The sequence below is a fragment of the Coturnix japonica genome, chromosome 5 (assembly GCF_054131305.1).
Source record: "Coturnix japonica strain WE chromosome 5, WE-NBRP24, whole genome shotgun sequence".
NCBI classification, from domain to species: Eukaryota; Metazoa; Chordata; class Aves; order Galliformes; family Phasianidae; genus Coturnix; species Coturnix japonica.
Genome location: NC_140667.1, coordinates 55164736 through 55188851, shown reverse-complemented (window position 1 = coordinate 55188851; position 24116 = coordinate 55164736). Strand labels below are relative to the sequence as shown.

General features: G+C 51.5%; 2 protein-coding genes across 4 annotated transcripts; one reads left to right on the top strand and one right to left on the bottom strand.

The window, feature by feature from the left end:
- Positions 1–324: 324 nt before the first annotated feature.
- NID2 (nidogen 2) lies at positions 325–11922 on the top strand. 3 transcript variants are annotated; one of them, XM_015865958.3, is made up of 22 exons: positions 325–534; positions 1133–1423; positions 2991–3223; positions 3331–3680; positions 3830–3979; positions 4063–4308; positions 4494–4694; positions 5065–5289; positions 5374–5517; positions 5798–5926; positions 6015–6158; positions 6235–6354; positions 6433–6648; positions 7467–7703; positions 7816–8040; positions 8132–8301; positions 8829–8958; positions 9096–9267; positions 9848–10005; positions 10259–10382; positions 10993–11105; positions 11186–11922. In XM_015865958.3, exons 1-22 carry the CDS (start codon positions 340–342, stop codon positions 11194–11196), a joined length of 3984 nt encoding a protein of 1327 aa, XP_015721444.1. In that variant the 5' UTR covers positions 325–339; the 3' UTR covers positions 11197–11922. The 3 variants fall into 3 exon arrangements, with proteins under 3 accessions (XP_015721444.1, XP_015721443.1, XP_085403997.1); XM_015865957.3 differs by having other exon boundaries at positions 6430–6648; XM_085547871.1 differs by having other exon boundaries at positions 5065–5517.
- Positions 11923–12133: 211 nt separating this feature from the next.
- RTRAF (RNA transcription, translation and transport factor) lies at positions 12134–23842 on the bottom strand. Its single transcript, XM_015865960.2, has 8 exons — positions 23744–23842; positions 21804–21928; positions 20396–20495; positions 19173–19259; positions 18784–18872; positions 16129–16197; positions 13205–13253; positions 12134–12481 (listed from the first exon to the last, which is right to left on the bottom strand). The coding sequence occupies exons 1-8, from the start codon at positions 23802–23804 to the stop codon at positions 12327–12329; spliced, it is 735 nt and encodes a 244-aa protein (XP_015721446.1). The 5' UTR covers positions 23805–23842; the 3' UTR covers positions 12134–12326.
- Between the last annotated feature and the right edge of the window lie 274 nt (positions 23843–24116).

Here is a 24116-nt window from a genome sequence, read left to right as displayed (position 1 = left end):
ATGTTTCTGCCCGGCTGCGGGGAGCGGAGGGAAGAGAGAGGCCGGGGCCCCCCGGCCCCAACTGGCGGCAGTCCCGGCTCCGGGGGCGGCCTGGCGGTACCCGGCCCGGAGGGGGGGGATGGGGATGCGGGAAGGGGAGAAGGGAAGCCTGGACGGGGGGGTGGGGGGTGCACAACCCCGGGCCGGATTTTGGGGTAAGCCCCCATTGGTTGGCCCCGGGCTCCGAGGACCCAATGGAAGCGCGGCCGCGCTTTGAGCCCGCCCCGCCCCGTCCCGTCCCGCCCCGCCGGCTCCGGTCCGTCCCGTCGGGGTCCGCTCGGCTCCGTTGCGCTGCGCGGGATGCGGGCGGTGCGGGCGCTGCTGGCGGTGGCCGCGGTGGCGGCGGCCGTCGCGGCGCTGCCCCGATCGGAGCTGCTGCCCTACGGGGCGGCTCACGGCGACGGTCGGCTGCGGCACGGAGACGACGAGAGCTCCCCCGGAGTGCTCCTGCGGCCCCCGATGCGCCTCTACGGCCGCGTTGCCCGCCGCCTCTTCGTGAGTGCGCGCCCTCCCTCCCTTCCTCTCTGTCCCTTCATCTCTCTTCCTTCCATCAGTCGCTCCGTCCCTCCGTGTCTCCCTCCATTCCTCCACCCTTCTGTCAGTTTCTCCATCCTTCTGTCCCCCTCTTTCCATCTCTCTCCTTCCCTCTCTTTCTGTCCCTCCCTCCATCCGACCACCGCCCCCTTTCTCCCCAGCCCTTAACACCCACGTTCCCCATTCCCTCTTCTCCCCAGCACCTCTACACGTGTCCTTTCTGCACCCACACATTCCTACACTCCTCTCATTCTTTCCATCCCCTGCCCACCCCGTGCGTCTCATCTCCATCCATCGTCCAGGCCTTTCCCCTCCCTGCATCCTACCCGACCCTCCTCCTGTAGGGAACAAGGAGCCCTTTTCCCCTTTCCCCTGCAGCTGTTCCCTGCCAGCAGCTGCCTCTGGCCTTGGAGCAGCCTGAGAGGTCTTTGTTTGGGGCCACGCGGCCTCGGGGCTGTCAGCACCGTGCTGCTCAGGCTGACACATGGGACAGAGGTGACAGCAGGAGGGCAGTGTCCCCTCCCCAGCTCCCCAACCCCCTGTGCTGCTCTCCTCACAGGTGGGCACCAACGGGGTCATCTCCAGCCAAGATTTCCCAGGTGAAACCCAATATGTGGACGACGACTTCCCGACAGATTTCCCCGTCATCGCTCCCTTCCTGGCCGACCTCGACACCTCCGGGGGCAGAGGGGACATCTACTACAGGCAGGACCACACTCCAACCGTGCTGGAGTGGGCAGCGGGATACGTTCACGCTGCCTTTCCCTACACCACCGGCACCTTCGTGCCCAGCAGTGCCTTCATTGCCACCTGGGAGGACGTGGGAGCCCACGGGGAACCCCCTGCAAAGGTGTGGTTGGATGCTCAGTGTTGGGTCCGGCTCACGGAGCCATAGAACCACGCAGGCACAGAATGGTAGCGCTGTAGGGTTGTGGGGTCATAGAACTGTGGAAATCACAGCACTGAGTTGAAGGGGCCTTCAGTGGTCGGCTGGGATGGGTTGGGAGGCAGAGCTCGTCCTCTTCGCTTGCTTGTAGCCCTTGGGTTTGTCTGTTGGCGCGGCGATGCTTTGGGGAGCGGTGTTGCATTCCTCACCCCGCTGCTGATAAGGCTCCTGCGTAGGCAGATCCACAGCGCTGCCTTTCTATGCTGGAGCTCCCTCCAGAAATGTGGGGTGGGAGCCAACGACCCACACGGTGACGGTGACGCTGTGCCACCAGCAGCCCATCCCCACATTGGGGCCCTTCAGCAGCGGAACAGGGAGAGCTGCACGCAGGCGAGGAAGCCAGCGGGGTTTGGAAGGAAGCAGAGCACATTTTTTCCTCTTATTTAAAACTTGGGAAAGCAGCTGAAGAAATGCCATCGGAGGCCTCGCAGCGACCCTGCGGACAGCAGCAGCGCAGCCGCATTTTCTTTGCCTAATTGTTTTCTTCCTTTCCAAGCAGTTGGATCAGGGAGTGGAGTGGCTTGATGGAAACTTTGCTTTAGGAGCACCAAAATCCACTTGGTGCATAACCTGCACCCTTAGCAAAAACAGCTGGGGATGGCCCCAAAACCCGCTTTTTTCTCCCCGTTCTGTGCCACCCTCCAGCTCACCCTGGTGCTGAGGGCTGAGCTGGCATCAAGGATTTGCTTCTTCTCTCTCTGTGTCGTTCAGTGCCAGCTCATGGCTGTCCCCAGGGCCGATGCGTCACCCCCCCATAATGCGTGGGGAAGGAATCCGCCCCGGGGGGGGTCTCACCCTCAGCCTTTTGGCTGCCTCTGCGGGGTCTGAATGCCCGAGTGTGAGCTGACAACGGGGCTCTTTGTGCCCCTGCTGCTGTGCGTGTGCCCTGCACTGCAGTCCTGGATTCTCCACTGGCTAGTTGGGGTTGTGTTCGCCCCCGTGGCCCCTCTGCCTTATTCAAGGCTGGCACGGCCCCAAGCCTATAGCACAACCATAGGGAAGGCAGGAGCACGTGTGTGTTTTTTCCAGAGGAAACCGAGTGATATTTGTTCTCCCATAGGAGTGCAGCTGTGGGTTTTCCTGTGGTGCTGGTGGGAGGTGGGGTTGGGCAGGATGGAGAGATGGGGATGGGAGGAAGGGGACATGCAGGTGCCTGGGGTGCAGCCAATGGGCTGTCACCCCGCTGCATGGCAGCTCCAAGGGGTCTCTCCTGGAACGTGTCTACAAGGCAACAAAGGGCTTTTTGGAAGAGCAGTTCTCCTGTTTGCATGCATGTTTGGAGTGTTATCACATCCCCAACTCCTCTTTTGGAGGGTGCAGGGCATTCAGGATGCTCTGCTATGGGGTTGACACTGGGGACATGGTTAGTGGGCATGGTGAGGATGGGTTGATGGTCGGACTCAATGTTCTTGGTGGTCTCTTCCAGCCTTAATGATGCTATGATTGTATGATCTCTCCATCCTCCTGGCAGCTCAACACATTCCAAGCCATTCTAGCCTACAATGAGGAGGACACCTATGCCATCTTCCTCTACCCTGAGGGTGGCCTCCAGTTCCTGGGCACGCGGCCCAAGGAGTCCTACAACGTGCAGCTGGAGCTGCCAGCCAGGGTGGGCTTCAGCCGTGGGGACGGCGACGATGGGAAGCGAGAGGGGCACTCATACAGCGTGGCCAGCAGCCAGCAGGAACTGCAGCGGCTCGAGCAGTGAGTGGGGTTGGGGGACAGGGAGCAGCCCCATTCCTTGGAATAAGGGCTTGGGGACCTTTGGAGTGCCCACATCCCCTACAGTTGCGATGCGTGTGTCTGTGCAGGGAGAGCAACGTGGGGGTGCCTGGAGTGTGGGTTTTTCACGTGAGCACCCTGGAGGATGTGGAACCGGGGGATGGCCCCGGTGCAGCGCTGAGTCCCGCTCCCCATGACGCTGGTGACACCTTGGTGCACACTGAGCTTTTGGCCCAACCTGTCTCGAGGACAACATCACCACATCCGCACCCTGCGCTGCTCAGCATCGTCCCCTCGGGGCTGCCTGCTTCCCCACTGGGGCAGGAATGGAGCCCCAGGCTGCGCTCCATTGGGGACGCTCCACAAGGCCACCCCGTGTCCTACAGCTCCGGGCAGCATGGAGTAGGTGTGGAGGAGGACGTGCACTTTAACACAAATGGTGAGAATGGCCTCTTTGTTGTAAGCTCACCTCTCCCCATGTTGGCACTGCTGGCACCTCACGAGCTCCCTGAGCCCAGACTGGGTGCCCAGGAGCTGTGGCCTGGTGCCTGCAGGCAGTGAGCCCCAACCCACTCTGTTTCTCCCCAGTGTTCACCTACAGCGCGGGCAGCAGGGAGACGTGTGCCCAGCACCACGGGCGCTGCTCCCCACACGCCTTCTGCACCGACTATGCCACCGGGCTCTGCTGCCACTGCCGGGCCGCCTACTACGGCAATGGGCGGCAGTGCCTGCCTGAAGGTACGTGGGGTGGGCAGCATGGAAGGGGCGTGGGGCACGGGGATGTGTGGCCGATACCAGGGCTGTTCTGTGTCTCCACCCAGGGGCCGTGCACCGACTGAATGGGAAGGTGAGTGGCAGCCTGGTGGTGGGTCAGACGCCCGTCCGCTTCCAGGACGTCGACCTGCACGCCTACATCGTGGGCAGTGATGGCAGAGCCTACACAGCCATCAGCGGGGTGCCCATGCCCGCTGCCCGTGCCCTGCTGCCCCTGCTGCCCCTCGGGGGGCTCTTTGGGTGGCTCTTTGCCCTTGAGGAGCCCGGCTCTGAGAATGGCTTCAGCATTACTGGTAAGCAGAGATGGGGTATGGGGGCTGTGGTGTAGGGGTTGAGCTTTTCCCCATTGCTCTGATGGATACAGCTCTTGGGTTCAGCTCACTGTGTGTCACAGACTGCTGGGTGTAGCAGAGAGGTTTGGGGTTGTGCTCCCTGAAGCATTACAGCCAAATCCTATTCATTCCCCTTTCCTGCCTAGGTGCCGAGTTCACCCAGTACCTGGAGGTGACTTTCTACCCTGGGGAAGAGCAAGTGCGCATCACTCAGACAGCCGAAGGGCTGGGGGCAGACAATTACTTAAGCTTGAGGACCCACATTGAGGGCCAGGTGCCTTTTGTCCCAGAGAACAGCAGTGTCCACATTGCTCCCTACAAGGAGCTCTACCACTACTCCAGCTCAGGTATGAGCCGTGCTCCATGTATCCCATTATTTTTGGCCCTGTCTTTGATTTCTCTTATGCTGTCTATATGTTCCCCATTTGGAGCAGCCCCCACAAAGTTGTGGGTGCCCCAGAGTGTTGGAAGTGGCTCTAAGATCCCTTCCAATCCAACCCAACCCAGCCCTACCCCATCCAACCCTACCCAATCCAACCCAACCCTACTCATCCCCACCCAGCCTTACTCAATCCAACTCAACCCTACCCAACTAACCCAACCCATTTCCTGACTCCATGTGATTCTGTGGTTCAAAACACCCCATCCCCATCACAGTTTCCAACATCTAAGACATCCTCCAGTCCTGAAGCCCATTTTCTGTCGTTCCCTTTGCAGCCGTGACATCCTCTGCTCACCACAACTACGTCCTCACCTCGGGTTCCACCAACCAGACCTTGTCCTACCGCCTGCATCAGAACATCACAGTGACGGGCTGCCCACACGCCCGCAGCCGCCTGCCCAGCATCCAGCAGCTGAGCGTGGCACGCGCCTTTGCCCTCTACGATGGCACTGAGCAGGTCCTGCGCTACGCCCTCACCAGTCGCATCAGTTCATCCCATGGTGAGCATGGGAGATACCTGTTTTGGATGGAGTTAATTTTATCTCAGCATTGTTTTGGTGCTCATGACCCTTTTTGCTGCTCAGGTGATGCTGAGGTGCCTCTGGTGAACCCGTGCCATGATGGCACACATGCGTGCGAGGAGACGGCGCGCTGCCAGCCTGGCACGGGGCTGGGGTACACATGCGAGTGTGCAGCCGGGTACCGTGGGGACGGACGGGGCTGCCAAGGTGAGGGGGGCTGCGTGTGTGTATGGGGCTCGATACATCCCCTTCTTTTGGGGTGCTGGTCAGAAGAGCTGCTGGTGAGTCACAAGGGAAACTGAGGCAGCAGGTCTGGGGAGTCCTAGAGGTAGCGGAGGGCTGGAGGTGACCAAGAAAGCTGGGAGGAAGGGGCAGCCATGGGATGAGCAATTTGGGGCAGGATGGCCAAAGCACCCAGACCCCAAAACTGGGGGCTGTATTGGGTGCCCCACCACCTCCAGGTGCACGGTGTCTCTCCTTCCTGCAGATGTGGATGAGTGTGAGGAAGGCCTCAGCCAGTGCGGCCCCTTCTCTGTCTGCCTGAACGTGCCGGGCAGCTACCGGTGCGAGTGCCACAGCGGCTACCAGCCGGCTGCAGATGGGCACGGCTGTGTGTGTAAGTGCCAGCCTCACCATGTGGGGCACCACAACACCCACCCCAGCACCCCACGGGGCTCTCCCCATCCATCTTTGTGTCCCCACAGTGCTGACCCCTGCAGCTGACCCCTGTGAGGCTGGGAGGCACCCCTGTGCTCCGAGGGACCGGGCGCGCTGCCTGCCCCGCGCTGGGGGTCAGCCTGCCTGCGAGTGCCTGCCTGGGTACGCCGGCGACGGCCGCGTCTGCTCTGGTACGGGCAGGATGGCCGGTGTGGAGGGGAGATGCTGTTTGTGCTGCCCCATCTGACTGTGTCCTGCCTTGCACAGATGTGGATGAGTGCACCCTAAACCTGTGTCACCCTGCTGCCGTCTGCTACAACACACCAGGCTCGTTCTCATGCCAGTGCCAGCCCGGCTACGAAGGCGATGGCTTTCAGTGCACGCATGGTAAGGCTGCAGTGCACATCCCCATACCTCAGTGTGGAGTCCCTATCCTCACTGCTGCTGCTTTGGATTTGCCAGCAGCACAAAGCAGCACGCAGCGATTGACGCCGTGTGAGCACGAGCAGCTGTACCCACGGACACCAGGACACGTGCCGCAGTGTGATGAGCAGGGCAGCTACCGGCCCCTGCAGTGCCACAGTGGCAGTGGGCACTGCTGGTGTGTGGACTCCTCGGGGCAGGAGATCGCTGGCACCAGGACAGCAGCGGGCAGCACGCCACCACGCTGCGGGAACCCAGGTGGGTGCTGCATTGCTGAGCTCAGCATGTGCGGATAAGGGGTCAGGTCCTTCAGCATCTCTATAGGATCAGCTGAGGGGGTGGGGATTGGGTCCTTTGGTATTTCTATGGGATCAACAGAGGGTGTGGGGATCAGGTCCTTTGTCATTCTGTTGGCACCAACAAAGAGGATGGAGGGATATGTCCTTTGGCATTTCACTGGCATCTCTATGGGATCAGCAGAGGGGATGCAGGTTGCATCTTATGACGCTTTGTTGGCATCTCTATTGGATTGATGGAGGGGATGGGGTTGAGTCCTTTGGTATTCTGTTGGCATCTCCAAGGGATCAGTAGAGGAAATGGGGATTGGATCCTTCAGCATCTTCTTGGCATCTCTATGGAACTGGTGGAGGCAATGAGAGCTGGGTCCCTGGGCATTTCCCTAGCATCTCTATGCGATTGATGAAAGATGATCCTTTGTTGTTTTGTTGGCATCTCTCTGGGATCAGTAGAGGAAATGAGAATTGGGAACTTCAGCATTTCATTGGCATCCCTATGGGACTGGCAGGCATGTAGATGCTGGGGCAAAGCCTGTCAGGCTGCACGGTTCTGCTGTGGGACAGAGGGGGCTGAGTGGGGGCTGAGCCCCTGCTGCTGTCATGGCCTTGACCACCAGCAGAGTGGGACAGGGCAAATGGAGGGGACCCTTTGCAGGTGCTGCCAAATGGCTGGGCATCTCCTGAGTCATTAGGGCCCCCTGGCCCATGGGGTTATAGCAGCACAAGGTGCCCGGCTCCAAGCTGCCCTCCTGTGTGCTGGAGGTGTTTCTCTGCCAGCAGGTTCCTCCCAGCAGCTGACACCATGTGAGCACGAGCGGCTGTACCCACGGGCAGTGCCACCGGGCCCCTCACCCGTGGGCAATGGCCATGTACCACAGTGCGACGAGCAGGGCAACTATCGGCCCCTGCAGTGCCACGGCAGCACCGGGCACTGCTGGTGTGTGGACTCCTCGGGGCAGGAGATCGCCGGCACCAGGACAGCGCCGGGCAGCACACCGCCACGCTGCGGGAACCCAGGTGGGTCCTCCCCACAGCATCCCAGCCTCGTCACGGGAGCACCCGTTAAGGAGCAGCAGCTCCAGCGAAGCCTCTGCATGCAGGTGGGTGACAGTCACTATTCCTGTGTCAGAGCCGTCGGAGCGTCCCCCAACCATGTGTGAGCGCTGGCGGCAGAGCCTGCTGGAGCACTACGGCGGCAGCCCCCGCGGCGACCAGTATGTGCCACAGTGTGATGCACAGGGACACTTCACCCCACTGCAGTGCCATGGGGACAGCGGGTACTGCTGGTGTGTGGATGAGAGCGGCAGGGAGATCCAAGGCACGCGCTCAGAGCCCGGCAGCAGCCCCCCACCATGTAAGAGCTCTGGGACCCCGCGCCCCTAGTGCCATCTGCCCTGGTGCACTCGGGGCCATCTCTCCCCTTGTCCCCTCCATGCTGTGCCCAGGTCTCCCCAGCATCGCACCGCCCAGCATCCAGCCCTCGCCACGTCCCGACGTGTCCCCACCGGCCGCAGGGACCTTCCTGCTGTATGCCCAGGGCCAGCAGATCGGATACCTGCCACTCAACGGCACGCGGCTGCAGAAGGAGGCGGCCAAGACCCTGCTCTCCCTGCATGTAAAGTATCACTGGGAATGGGGTTGGAAAGGGGATTTGGGGCTGCTGGAGGTCACAGTGTAGGTTGGTGGCCAAGTAGCAGAACTCTCCAAGAATTCGCTTTTTTCCTTCCTCTGACTCCTCTGGGAATGCGTCTGTTCCAGCCTGGCCAGCCTGATGGAGAGAAACTCCCCTGCACGCTGGGAAGCGATACTCAGCTTGCCAAAATCCCCTCCCCTGTGCTGTTGGTGATCCTTGGGCTGCCCTGGCTGTTGCAGAAATCCCTCCTTGAGTCCAAGGGTTTCAGTCCCAGCTGGATGTGGGTGTGTGTCTGCAGAGGCTGCCTTGGAGCCCTGCTGCAGGGGTCAGTGGGAGGATCACAGCGGGAGCCCAAAGAAGGATTTTGCTAGGGAAAAGGGATCCGAGCATCAGTCCCCATTGCTGCACCTTGCAGCATGCTCCAAATGCTGGCTGTGGGATGAGGGTACCCACTGAGGACCACTCAGTGATGGTCCAGGCAGGATCTCACTGTGTCTCTTGCAACCCAGGGCTCCATCGTGGTAGGGATTGATTACGACTGCCGGGAGAAGGCAATCTATTGGACTGATGTGGCTGGGCGAACCATCAGCCGAGTAAGCCTGGAGCCGGGCGCTGAGCCAGAGACCATTATCAACTCAGGTGTGTGCACACTGCCTGCCCCAGGACACCCCTGCTGGGTCCGTCCCCGATTGTCCCCACTGGGACTCTGGCTTTGGGGACGGCAGTGGACCAGGATCCACATGTCCCCATCGCCGACCACCTCTCCCCTCCCACAGGGCTCATCAGCCCCGAGGGGCTGGCAGTGGATCACCTCCGCAGAGCCATGTTCTGGACTGACAGCGGCCTGGATAAGATCGAGCGAGCGCAGCTGGACGGCTCAGAGCGAAGGGTGCTCTTCGACACCGACCTCGTCAACCCTCGGGCCATCACAGTGGACCCCGTCCGAGGGTGAGACCCTATGTCTGCAGGTTCTGCAAGGCTCTTTTAGGATGGCATTTGCTGAAGTTGCAATAGGAGTCATGTTTAGGGGAAATGCTTGAGGTTACAACTGGGGCAGCTTATTACCCCTTCCAGTATCAAGACCCCATGCTGACCGTGGGAGCAGCTCTCCCCCAGTGCACACCCTGCAGGAAGGACTGGCTCCGTTCCCCCTCTCTCTCCTTTCATTTAATAATTCAGGGTTTGGCTAAACCTGCTGTTTCAGTGTCGGGATTAGTTTTAAAAGCTTTGAAACAGAGTGTTTGAAAACACAAGCCGTGCCCCTAGGGTGCTGTTGCAATACAGAACGTGCTACTCCTAAGGCTCACCCTCGTCTAGAAGCTACAGTTTGGGTCGTAAACAAGTTTGACATCATTCTGGTTTTCTTTTAGTGATTTTTCAGCTCAAATAAAGATCTATTCCAGGCAGCAGAAGGGAAAAACCAGACCTCCCTCCTGATAAGAACCAGCGCTGTAGAGAAAGCCAGTGTTCTCCTTCCTGTCCTTACTGTTGCGTGTCCTGTTTGCTCACTATATAATTATCTCCCAAGCAACCTTTACTGGACGGATTGGAATCGAGAAGCACCGAAAATCGAAACCTCCACCGTCAGTGGAGCCAACAGGAGGGTGTTGGTGAACAAGGACATCGGGCTGCCCAACGGCCTCACCTTCGACCCATTCTCCAAGCTGCTGTGCTGGGCAGATGCAGGTAAGTGCACTGAGGATGGACCAGATGACTCCACTAAGTGGGGAAACCAGCTCAGCCTTTACCCGTTGGTACCTGCACTCCACTCCATCCCCTTCCACTGTGCTGGTCCAAAAGACTTTAAGTGTGACTGGGTTGGGGGGGAGATTTGCAGCTTCTGCATCCTTGAGCTGAGAAGCTGCTGCAAAATTAATGGATACAGCGAGTGTGTGTTTATTTGCTTGCATGGCCTGGTAACCTTCTTGCTTTTGACAAGGAACGAAGAAGCTGGAGTGCACATTCCCTGATGGAGCAGGCAGACGCATCATACACAACAACCTCAACTACCCCTTCAGCATCATTAGTTACGCCAGTCACTTCTACCACACCGACTGGAGACGGTAAGGGGAGAAAACCCACTGCAGAAGGGGGAAAACAAGTGCTGCCCTGAGCCTGAAACCTCATCAGAATCCTGGCCTTAGTCCTCTGCAATGCTACGCTGGGCAGCAGCCGCTTGTAAAGCTTCCTTTCTGCTTAGAACAAACAGTTGTTTAGAAACAACTCCATCTTCCTGGGAGGGAAAGAAATAGGGCGGCTGTTTCTTCTAACTAGAACTTGGCCCGGGGTTTTGAATCCAGATGAAGTGAAAGAAAAGATGCTGTCCTCAGTTGTTCCCTCTCCCCACCACCAATGGCATCGGGGTCATCAGGACCTCGCCTCTATTCCCACTCCAGCTGGAAGCTCTCAAACTTCAGTCACATCTCAGCAGATTATAACAAACACTCCAGTGCTGGCCGCACTTGGATGAGGCTCTCGGGGAGATAATCTCTCCTTGGAAGGCTGGCTCTGTGATTCTGCGTCACCCGCGTGCTGAGCGAGCTGCACACACAAGTGGTGGAGCACATGTCTTTTGATTTGTTCTGTAGGTGTTCAGCCCTCTCTTTGTAGCTGCCTCTGTCCTTAACTGCACGCAGTGGGGTCCACACACAGCTCTTTTTCCTCTATCCACAGTGATGGTGTGATTGCTGTCAATAAAGAAACCGGCTCCTTCACGGACGAGTATCTTCCGGAGCATCGATCACATCTCTATGGAATCACAGCAGTTTATCCCTACTGCCCTGGAGGTAAAACTCAAGAAAGCCCAACCCCTTTCTCTTGCCTGTTAGATGGCAGACAAGCTAAAGAGATCAATTTCTCTCCGCAGCAAGGAAATAGCAATGACAACTTCACACCTAAAAGGACCTCAGACCCAGAAAACTACCGCTGCATACAAGGAAGGGGGAAGCCCTTCACCAAGGCCAATGAAGCAACCTTCCGTCCTGCAAAAGATTATGTGGTTTTGAAGTTATACCTCAGGTCTTTACTACTGTATTATTTTTTTTTTAAAGTGAGAAGTAATGATACTAGAAGAAATGGTCCTGTGAATCTTAAAGCCATTCCTCTTAATTCTTGCTTACGCAAGCAAATTTCAAGTGTAGTTTTCTGATTCAAATGCTTGATTTTATTGGAAGAAGAAGGGATTGGTTTTTAATGGCACGACAATCTGACCAGCAGGTCCTTTTACCCCAAAATAAGCACAAATGGGAAGTTTGGGATGCAGTATCTTGCTGGATTTAAGTAACCCACAGCCCTGAAGACAACTGTGTATCTTCCAAAGTTTCCATATCTGTTTCCTTCAGAACAGGTTTGTGACACAGCAAAGGTGCTGAAGCTTTTCCAGAAGCCAGTTCTGTATTTTCAACACTGCCTCGATGCATGTCTTTTAGTATTTATATTAGAAGAATATGCTAGAAGAATTGATCTGTTCATGCTTGTTGGTCCGCCAAGTGCCTTTGCAGACCTACCCACCATAGACCAATACACGTCCAGAAATACACTTTAAGTTGCTATGCTTCACTTTTTCTAGGTTATTTCATTAATTGAATAAAATGGTTATGTTTACTTTTGGATTTAGTTTTTAAATGTTTCAGCCATAGGGCAGGCTACAGGGAAGCAACGAGCAAGGCAGGAACAAGCTGGTTTGTATGGCAGGACCTCAGCAAAAGAGCCTTTATGAAACACTCCCTTTCTCAACTCAAAGCCAAACACAATGGGGGGGGAACCAAACACAAAAAGCCATCTTAGCCAGCCAACACACAGCTAATCACAACCATTTGTTTCTATGTCCCTGACTTCATTTATTTAAAGAAAGATGATAATTCACTAGAACAGTCAGAATTTGACTTCCTGTTTTCTTTCAAATCAGGAAGATAGCATCCATTTCAAACTGCATGCCAGAGCTGTACAGAGCTGTACGTGGTGCCTAACCAGACTAAGTACACAAGAGACTGGAGGTTCCAACCCCTTCATCTCCCCACTTTTCCCAGTCTGTGGTCAGTCTTGGGATCAGCAATAATGGCCTGAACTGCTACAATGGCTTCGTTGATTTTTGTTTGCAGCTCTCGGAGCTCCTCTATATGCAGCAACCGCAGAATCTGGGCAGCTTCGTTGATAACAGCATCTGGGTGAGATGCAGAAAGAGCAGTCGTGTCAAGCATTTATATCTGATACAAAGAGCTTAAGAAAAGATTAACTGCAGTTAACATTCCGCGCTTCGTTCTTGCTTGTGGGTTTTCACACTGGAAAGAGGAGGCAGAAGTTGCCCTGCAGAGCGCTCTGCAAAACCTCACTCAGCTCTGCGCAGCCCTCGCATTTAATCCCCAGCTAAGGCAGGTCAGTACAAACTATTCCATGCAGTAATTCAGTTGTATGTGGGGCAAAAGAGAGGGCAGACCAGAGGAGTCAGGACATCTGACTACTGCCTGCAAAACCATCTATTGGGTCACACCAACGTGCGATGCCTCTGGTTACCATTTAGGTAAAGCAGGTAGCTGGAATGCATGGGAGAAGCACAAGGGTCCTCTGCTGGTAGGACTCAGCTTGTACAAGACAACAACACCAAGCTGCATTCCTTCCATGTGCAAGTGGGTCTGCTATTGAAAGCTGTTTCAGAGTAATATTTCAATAATGATATATTCCACAGCCAAGATTTGTGCTTTTCTGTTTCAACACAAAGAGCTCAGGAGTGCTCATAAATAAGCTGGGAGGGAGCAATTCTTTCCACTGCAGGCTCCAGAGGCATTGGGTTGGTTTTCTGTCTCTGTACACATGATCTATTTGACAGTAACACACTTGACAACGACAAACATTGCTATTGAGAGATACAATGAAGGGACTTGCTTACCTCCTGTGTCAAAACCAAGAATGTGCTTTTCTAAGGCAACAGGCAAACCCTTTAAAGAGGGGGGAAAAAACATTGCAAGTACAATTAGAAACATCACATTGCATGCTTGGCAAATAAAAGCAAGCACCACCCCAGATAAACCTGGAGATGACACCTGAGTTTTGCTTCTACAGACACGTGTGACAGCCTCAAAAAAATCATCATGCTTGATTACATCTGCCTTTGCGTTCTGCAACTTCAGACCCAGAGCACTAATAACAATAATTAGCCTCCATCATTAATTATATTCCCCCTACTTGTTGAGTGAGTCCCACTGAACACACACTGCCCGTATTCAGTCCTTAAAAGGCTAACAACTGCACTGCAGAACACTCAATGCAGCCACATCCCTAAGCCAGACAAACAATAAGCATGCACAAACTGGGCTTTCTTAGTAACTATTGCCTTTAAACAGCTGCCAGATGTCAAAGCACTGGCTGATTTGAAAGCAAGCTGTAAAAGTCCTCTGTGATCAAGCGAGTTTCTCAAGCACTGTACTTGCAGCCTCCATCAACATCCTCAGAAGCACTTTCTCAAGTGTTGAGCTAAGGAATAAACCTAAACATTAATTTCTAAATGCTTGCTCTAAGAAACAGTGCAAGCACAAGTTTTATTAGTGCTCATTTCTAAGCACTGCTCTATTTCTTTACCTTCTCCAGTTATGGAGAAGTCACAATGAACAACCACCCCCTGGGTTTCAATGTGCACATACATTTATTTAACCAATGACAACCTTAAGCTTTTGCTTTTACTACGCAACTTCTCTCAGCATCTGACACGCACAATAAAACCATCCTGCCTGCCAACTGCAGGCACCTCCAACGCTGAGTGACCACAGCAGCACTTCCAAAGCAGCTGTTGTTTTCAGACAGCCTGGAAGCACAGCACTGCTTTCTATCCTGCCCTCCTCCCACACCTTTGCTGTGAGTTCATTTGGCCACACAAACCACTGCCTGCTCCCTCTGGTGGAGCCCATCCTTGACAGAGCAGTGGTCTTACAGCAGGCCCTGGGCTGCTGGGGCACATGCTGGTGCTGCATTCAAGCAGGAACACATTTATTTGCACAGAAGCTTTAAGCAGGCAGAGGTACAGCTGCCCCGGAGTGATCCTGAAGGGCTGCTCCAAAGGCACTTGTTCCACTTAATCCTATTGGGCTGTTTACAAGGATGGGTGGTGATAGGACAAGGGGGAATGGTTTGAAACTGAGACAGGGGAGGTTGAGGTTGGATCTTAGGAGGAAGTTTTTCCCCCAGAGGGTGGTGACGCACTGGAACAGGTTGCCCAAGGAGGCTGTGGATGCCCCATCCCTGCAGGCATTCAAGGCCAGGCTGGATGTGGCTCTGGGCAGCCTGGGCTGCTGGTTGGTGACCCTGCACACAGCAGGGGGTTGGAGCTGGATGAGCACTGTGGGCCTTTGCAACCCAGGGCATTCTAGGATTCTACCTAAGACACACTCACCCAGTAAGAAGCCTGAAACAGCTAAGTGCCTACCAGCACAAATCTGAATCCTACCTAGACACTGAATACACTGAATTGCAGGCCATTCACAACATAACCTAAAAAACCCTTCCTTCTTTATCTTAAAAACTTCAGCTTGACAGCCCAGGATAAATCCCACTTTATTTTGCACAGTTAAACCCCAAGCATTGAAGTGTAATTCTCCTTAGCACAACCCTCATGTGTATCCTTCAGGGAGGCTACTCCTAAACCTATTTTATCTCTCAGAGCCGTATCATGATATTGCCAAGAACGCAGCTCATGACATTTTGTATAAAACTGTCAGCCACGCAGAAGCCAAACAGTTATAAACTATTTCTAGGGACAAGACTTAATTACATATAATGTCACTAGCTTGTATTCTGGCTATTAACAAACCAGCCAAGGTCAGAAGCAGGGATTTCTATTCCTACCCTCCTACCACACCCTAAGAACCCCCTGGTTATGAATCCTGTCCTGAAATAAAGTCCCTGCTGCTCAAACTGCTAGTTCTGCCAAACTGCATTTTGATCCCTACAAGTCAGCCTTGCAGCTATGTAAACAATAACAGAAAGCAGCCTTTTACTAGAAGTTAAAGACACTAAAATGAATAAAGCAGTCCCAGCTGCTTTTGTGTTTTCCTACTCTTTTTATGTCTTTGGACATATAAATGCCCAAAGCTCTGATTTCATGTTCCAGGGCTGCTGGCAATCACTGCATTGTATCTCTGTGCACCTGCGATTGCCACTTAGTAAACACCATAAGCAGTGTTATGATAATAAATAAAGCATGGACTGCTCTGGGCAGCTGCCAGAAGAGATGAAGAGACTTGCCCTCATTGACCAGATCCAGTTGCTTTAGCAGGGCCATTCCTCAGCACACACCTGCAGGGCAAGAGGTTCCCTTCCCTGGCTGCACCCAATGCCAGCAGCTGCTTTGCCAAATGCTGAATGATTTAATGTTTAATTGCTGAAGTTTCCTTCACCCACTTGGTGGGGAGGAGGAAGTGGAGAGAAGCCAGGTGGCCAACATCCCATTCTTCAAACACATGCTAGACTTAATAAGCAAAACACTGTATAGGAGGCAAATTTCACCTGCTTACACAGCCAGCACAGCTGACTCCAAGGAAAGGTTAGGGCATGCATTTCTGTGGATACTGTGATCACATTGCACTGAATAGTAGCAGTCACCCCTCACCAAACACTAAGATAGGAAAGCAGCTATTTACATGTGGTATCATATAGCTGCAAATATTTGCACACTACAATTTTGCGTGCTTCTCTCTGAGTCTTTAAGAATCAGAATTGCCACCACAAAGTGAATTTCCACCATCCTGTTAAACCAAGTGTTTAAACAGAACCCATTTTGACCATGATAACTAACCCCAGGTAGGATTGATATATACAAACCTCTTTGGACTGATTGGCCTTCGCTATGGCATCCTGCGTCAAGCGTTCCTGAACCAGAATGCGAATTGCCTGGAGAAAAACATTTAAAGGCCAGAGTAATTAATTCATGTCCTGATGCACTTCAGACACCACTGGATCAGAAACTGCAGAGCTCCAGGAACAGCCAAGAAAGTTTGCCATTCCTAGAATAAGTTGATACTGATCCCAAAGCAGCAGCTTCAATTTTGTTCTGCCTACATTATACTGCTCTACCTCTAACTCTGCAGCAATACAGCTCCTTCAGGAAGTAATTCCTGCTACTGGGGTCTTTTAGGAAGTGATGAACCACCTTTCAAAGGCAGAGAGCCCTGAACAAGGCTCCATAACCAGGTGTTAAAAAGGCAAGATTTATTTCTAGACACGGGAACAAGAAGAGCCTTAACAATCTTGCTGCTCATCTGCTTCCACTGCTCCAGAACACAGCACAAAACCATACTGAGTTATCACTTACTGATACTTACAGCTGAAAACGCCTCTAAAAATAACTGAAGGAATACCAGGCTGGCAGTCCTCCACCAAAAAGCACTCTGTCTGTCAAGCACATTCCTCAGACTTACCCTGGCAAATAGCTGCGTGTGACAGAAGCAGTTGTGCTGCTTCACGTTTCCCTGCACCATTTCTCCTGGTTGTGTTCATGATTAAAGCTGAGACATGAAACAGCAAAGTTACCAGTAGGTATTTCTAGAAATCCTTCTGAGGTGGCTGCGCTGGACATAGGAAGTGATTTGATGAGGAGCTTAGCTTTAAATTCCAGCAATGAAATCAGACCTCCTAAGGGAATTCTGAACATCTTTTGCATTAGAAAAAGAAGTGTATCCAAATGTGTTAGATAGGCATCTTCTGATTAATTCCTCCAATTCAAATTAATAAAAGGAGGACTCCCCCTCTCTGCTCACTCTGACCAAGGTCTAGCCAGATGTCTCCGGCAGGCTTGCAGCTTTTCACTTTTCCTAAGCAGCCAGAGTGCCCAAGCCTGAATATGGATCATGATTTCTATGTATGGGCATTGCTGCAAGCTTCCTTCACGTGGAATAGAACCAAAAAATTTCACTGCCATGTTCTGCTATCATCAAGCCTTGAAAAGCAGCATTGCCGTTGTTCACGTAACATGAATCACCACTGCAAGAATCTGTTCCTCCTGCAGCTAAGAGAAGGAAAATCCAGGCTGGTTGCTTTGTCCAACTGCCTCCAACCAAATAAAAAAGTGAGGCTAGAAATGCATAAAGAATGACAAAATGGAAATACATTCGGGCAGAAAACAGCGTGCCTTCTGAGCTGGTAGCGCCTATTAGGTGGATCCAGATAAAGTCTGCTAGCCTTGAGACTGGCCTGTAACAGCAGCTGAAGGAATTCTGCTGAAGGGCTGACATAATGCAGATCCCCAATAACGCCACTCAGAGTCTCCTCTCTCTTCTTACTTTATGCCTTTGTGGGGTATTTCTGTTTTGTTTCTCTTTCCCCCCTTAAGAGTTTTTTTTATCTGAGACCTTCACCCCTCCCTAGGGATTTATAAAGGACTCCAGAGTTATTTAGAGAAAGCAAAGGAGGACAACATACCAGAGAGAAGGAAAGAGGAGCTGATGGGATAACTACAGGGCATCACTTCCTAAGGAATTGCTTGGCAAATTCAGTGTGCCTGACAAATGTGGTGGTCCTGTACTACAGGGTTACAGCATTGGTAGGTAAGGGAAGACCAGCAGACACCAACTAACTGGACCTGAGCAAAACATTTGACATTGTCCTGCAAGACATCATCCCTAAATTGCACTGATGGGAGGTGTCCCTGCCCATATTAGGGGTTGGAACCAGATGAGCTTTAAAGTACTATCCAACACAAACCATTCTGCGATTGTAAAATATCTATATATAAATTTAGCATAACACCACAGCTTCTATAATAAATGAGCACTGTCTTGCTTTTCAGTGGAATAAACTTATTTTGGTGCCAAACAACTCGCTTAACCTTCCATAGTATGAAATCCCAAGATCGCAACTATCTCCCTACACAAAGTACTTGGTGAGTATAATCTCAACTTGAAATTCAGAGATGGACAGAGTTCCACCACTAAATCACAAGCTTTCCCAAATTCATTTGGAGATACTTTAGAAAATCAATTGGCTTACTTACAGCACCTAGAAATTAAGACTAGCTGACATGACTAAACTGACTTTTCCTCTGCTGTTTTAAAACACCCTTTGCATTGTTTAGACTCTATGTTTTAAAGCTTTTCATTGCCAAAATTGGACTATAATGCTGTCCTTCGAGCCTATTCCTCCCTATGCCTGAAGTGCATAGAAACCTCACAAAGCAGTGACATCAACTCGCCTAGAGAGTTTCTAATCTTGATAGACAACTCTCAGCCAGCACTGCAACTCTAAGAACACGGTTACAATCAAACTGTTTAACAAGATAATTATCCCTGCATTAATTTCCACAATTAATACCGTGTGCTGCTTGAAAAGACACATACATGACGAATTTTACTTTCTTGTTCCTAAATGAGTCCTGGTTCTCAATAACTGCCTACCACAGGCACACACTAACCTACTACACACACACTAACCACTGGGGGAGATGAAAAGGAAGAAACAAGGTCTGAAAACTGTAAAGCTCACCTTAAGCATTACCAAATAATCATCGTGTCGCTGGATTTGAAGCAGATTAGCTAAAGCCATCACTCCAGCCTTGAAATCAGGATTATTCACTGTAAAAAAAAAATAACAACAACAAAAAATACTGGTTAAACTGGCTGCAGAAGATAAAATTAGCTTTCCAATTCCATGGTATCAGACTGCCCTCCAGCATGGGTGAGGCCGTGGATACAAAGCAGCAAGCAACCACTATGTTACTACAGCAGAAGGGGAGAGCTCAGCCTGGTGCAAGCTTTAAGCTGGTATATAACTATAAAAGTTAGAGTCATCGTGGAAGATCCAGCCAATAGGCGACAGACTTGTGAATGATGCAGTCATTCTGTATGACACCCCCAGTGTTGCTGTACACTTACCATCCAAGTTAATCAGTGGTTCTGCATTTTTTGCTGTATTGTCAGTATTTTTAGCACCGTCAGGGGTGGAGTCCTTATATTTGTCAGCTGTTAAATTAAGAAGAAAATATGATCACCATTAGGGCTAATTAAGAAAATAACTAGCTAGAAGTTTAGAGCCAAACTAGTTTGTGGTAACCACATTTAGGAGATGTGCTACATACCCGAGAGCATTCTCAGTTCATATGCTGTCATTCTGGAGTTCTTTAATGCCCCAAAGGCAGTTGTCCAAACAGCTCCCCATCTGCCCAAAGCTTATCATTGCACCCAGAGCAGCATCAGAGCATGTATAACCTCATGCTTATGTAAGTCATTATGCACTTGATTAAGGCATCTTACAATTTCCCAGAAGGCAGCTGAACAAGCTGCAACTTACAGTTCTTCTACTTTAAAAATCCATCAATTCAACCAAGATTGGCCCTTTGCCTTAATCAGCAGCATACGTAGGGTCAGGATTTGGGTTGGCTCTGATCAGTGTATAAAACATTACTAACAGAGGCTTTATTTTATAGACTGAAGCACTCAGTATGCGTGGTATTCTTCAAGTATTTTTAGCTGATCTCAACTGGCTCTTCCATGTTCATATAACAGTGAGACAGGAGAAAGCTCGCTTTCTCCAGTACTAAGATTACTGTAGATTGCCAGCATTCATATTCCCATCCTTGTCTTGGACAGAGCCTTGCCCTGCAGCAATTAAAGGTAATGGAAAACCGTCCTTTGGCTATTATGTTTGCCACCAGTAATTACGTTTGTATCTGCATGATTGCTGCAAAGGAAATTGCTACTGACATTGAAGTTGAATTCAACTTTTTCATACCATTGCCCCAGTTCCCAAGGGTTCAGGATCAGCTCCCAGTGAAATGTGGATTTAAGAATAACTTATTTGAATATATGTAGTATTAAAGAGAAAAGCACCTCACAGACTTTGAAGTACACTCTCAAAGGCAAAACCACATGGAGAAAGGTATAAATATATACACAAAGGGCACTGTCCCACAGTGAGTTGAGAAAAACAGCCCACATCTCAACATGGTTCTATATCAAGCAGATGAAATAGCTTTATTCTTTTAGATGGAAACGATATACACTTCTGACACTGTCATGATTTGACGTATCATTCTTAACTTTAAACAGTCAAACAGGTTTCCCTTCCACTTTCAAATATTAAATAAATTCAGTCATACCATTATCTCCATACTCCAGCCTAACTGCTAACCCAAGAAGCCAGTCCACAGTCTCCTGTCGTTCCTGCATTTTGAAAGGACAGTTTACATCCTTCATATACTGTGGGAGAGAAAGAGAAGAAAGGAAGTAGACATTATAGGCTGGAAGGAAACACTTGTATAAGTTAGCTACAAGCACAGAACTGATTTGCAGTCACTTTCCCATAGCCAACACAGTTTGGAAGATCATTACTAAGAAGCAGCATCAGTACAAAACAGCTCTGCTGCAGCATCTGATCCATCTGAGGCATGTGAGAGGCACTTAGTCTTTAATACTAACCATTTAATAATGCTTTGAACGAGTAACATTCCCTGTCAGACTGACAACCAGAGAATCCAAACACTCATTCTTCCGCTGTCTGCTCTCTTTATACAGCAAGCAGAGGCGAGGGAGAAGGACAGGGAACAAAGTACAGCAAAAACAAGCAGGAAGGAGGCAGGATTCTACCTAAAGCTTTCACAATACTGCTATCAAGGTGCAACAACACCTCTAAACACCTCTAAACCATTTGCACAGAAACCAGAGGATTCTGCAGGGCAGCAGAAGTAATTTTACTTATGAGGAGCTACATAGAACAGCACCATGCTACACCACCAAGTGCTGCTGACACAACAGTACCAGCAGCCAGTAATTCCAACATCACTCATATTTAAAGCTCAAAATGCTTCTCTCTTGTCATCAATTTTGGAACTGTGCTTCAGGCTTCCACTTACAAAGTGTGTGCACTACCACTCCAAACCTTCCGGGCAGGGAAGAAAACAAATGGTTCCAGGGAACAGAAGTGAGATGAATGGGCACTGAGCATTAGGAGCAGTGTGTTCAGTTCCTCACATGACTGTTGTCAGAGAAAGGAAATGGAATCCAGCACAGCAGCCCCACAGTGACCCAAAATGCCCACAAGCACACAGGAGATCACAACCAGAGCTATGGCTGCTTGCCACAGTTCATGTTAGCAGTGAAAAATCATCTACTGACATGACTGTAGGGGCAGAGAGGAGCTTCAGCAGCTTCATTTCATATACTTGTAAAGCCCATATTGTGCTAATCCATTTTTATTTTGCTACATAAAAACCAAAGCACAGAATAAAAGCTGTTTAGTTGAAGCCAGTTTTTAAAGTAAAAGCTAAATCAATTTAGGCAAGAAATATCAGGATAGATGCTATCATTGCAAAAACAGGGCTGAGTGAAATTTACACATAAAGCGTTCTTCCATCTTTAACTCCTGCAGTGGCCTCAATTATATATTTCGATTCCTTGAGACAGAAAACATTCAGAGATGGGATAAATGGCCACTCATTTACACTCAGCAACTACAGAAACCCTGGACTGTCATTCAGGTAAGAGACATTTGTGTTTGGAACAAAATACCTTCTCAAATGATTTGGGCCAGTCATCGCTGTGTATGTTCCTTAGATTCCCTCGGTCTTCAATCTTGTAGTGTCTGATTTTCTGGTCCTCCAGCCAGACAATAAAATTTCTGAATTCCGTTTCATCTGCAGGGAGAAGTAAAAACAGCAACAATTAACCTTAAGGGCAAAACCAACTACCTCGAAATCACACAGCCCAGTGTAACTTCTGACCAAAACTCAACACTCTGAGCTTTCTTCCTTTCTCAAGTGACTTGGAATTGGCCACAGTTAGTGGACAACACTAAAAGGCATCAGCTAAGAGACTGTTTTTATTAGGAATACAAATATAGGTGTTACTAAGCAAAGAAGTAAAACAGTGACACTGAGGATTTCAGTGCCCAACTCTGTTGCGTGGACAAACTCATCACATGCTGCAACAAATCCCTGTCTGTCCCTAAGAACAAAGTGCCCTCATCCCATGACTGTGGAGAAGCATTTTCTTCCCTCTTCTCTTGGTTGTTGAGCCAACATTTCACCATTTGGAGTTGGAACTCCACAATACAAAGACTGTGGTCCAAAGGTTCAGTAATGGACAAAGCAACTTCTCTGCATCTGTGATTTGCAGTATTTGGTACCACCAGCATCTTGAGAACCACCCATGAAACTTTGGCACTGGATGAATTTCAGTGATCTGGATTAATGAGATAAATATCCTCCTGCAGTAGCTCAGGCTGTGATAAGCAAAACGCTTCCCCATCAGGGACAAGGCTGCTGTGCTATTACGACCTGTCAGGAGTGTATCCTCTAAGTGAAACGAACACCCGACTTCCACTGAATGTGCTGTAAGAAACAGCCACAATGTACACACAGGAAAACTCTCAGTAAGAACTTTAACAGCTTCTACACCAACAAAACAAACCTCTGAGGAGAAAGAAACGTCAGCGACGAGCTCAAAATGCACAACACACAAAGCTGGCAGTAAACAAGATCTTTTCAAAGCGCAACGAGCCAACCAGAAGCACTGAGGGAGAGATGATCCCTTACAAAGACCAGTTTGAGTTGAATATAGAGCAGTTTGAGTTGGACAGGACCCTTAAAGGCCATCTGGTCCCACTCCCTGCAACAAACAGGGACACCCACAGCTCCACCAGGTGCTCAGAGCCCCATCCAACCTGACCTTGGGTGTCTGCAGGGATGGGGCACCACCACCTCTCTGGGCAACCTGAGTCGGCACCTCACTGCTCTTACTGTAAAACAACTTAACTTCAGTTCAAATCCCCCTTTTTTAGTTTGAAACCATTTCCCCTTGTCCTGTCACCACAGCCTGATAGAGCCTGTACCCCTTTCTTACAGCCCCTTTAAACACTGGCTCTCAGCTCTCCCTGGAGCCTTCTCTTCTCCGTGCTGTACATCCCCAGCTCTCAGCCTGTCCTCACAGGGAGGTGTTCCATCACTTCTATGGCCTTCCTATGGACACGGTTCTACAGCTCCACATCACCCCCATACACAGCACCCCCCATGTGGACACAGCGCCCCAGGTGAGGCCTCAGAGCGCAGAGCAGAGGAGCAGGATCACCTCGATCACCTCATAGTGCTGCCAGGGGAACTCACAGAATGACCCGGGTTGGAAGGGACCTCAAGGATCACGTATTTCCAACCCCCTGCCCGGCAGGGCCACCAAACATACACCTGTACTAGATCAGGTTGCCCATGGCCCCGTCCAACCCGGCCCTGAACACTCCTGCCCTACTCACACACAGCACAGACCGACCCCGGACCCCCCCCACTAACCAGGGTCAATGAGCAGAGCCCAGCGGCAGCGCCGACCCGGGGCTCCGTCCAGCCCCGAGCAGGCCTCACACAGCACAGCCCGGCCTCCCTGCCTTCAGCTTAGGCCTCTCCGCACACCCCGAGCGCCCCCCGCTGTGTGCAGCCCCAGCCCGCTCCCCCGGCCCTCACCCCTGCAGTTGAAGCCGCCCGGGTTGTGGTAATCGAGCGCCGACAGCTTGCGGCGGAACATGGCGCTGCCACCACGGCCGGACCCGCCGCTCACCGCGCTCAGAACGAGCCGCCGGGTCGGACAGGAAGTACCGCCCCGATACCGTCTAATTCGTCTCCTATTGGTTCCCGTGAGCTGAGCGGCTGTTAAGAAGACCAATCGAAGCACGGAGAAAGCAGACGGGACGGAAGCGGATGTACGACCAGCTGTAACGACGCGGCGGCGGGGGGGGGCAGTGGGGGTGTGGCCTATTTGGGGGCGTGGCCTGTGGAAGGGGGCGTGGCCTGTGCTGGCCTTGGGGGCGGGGCGTGGGGCGATGGAGGGCACTGGGGG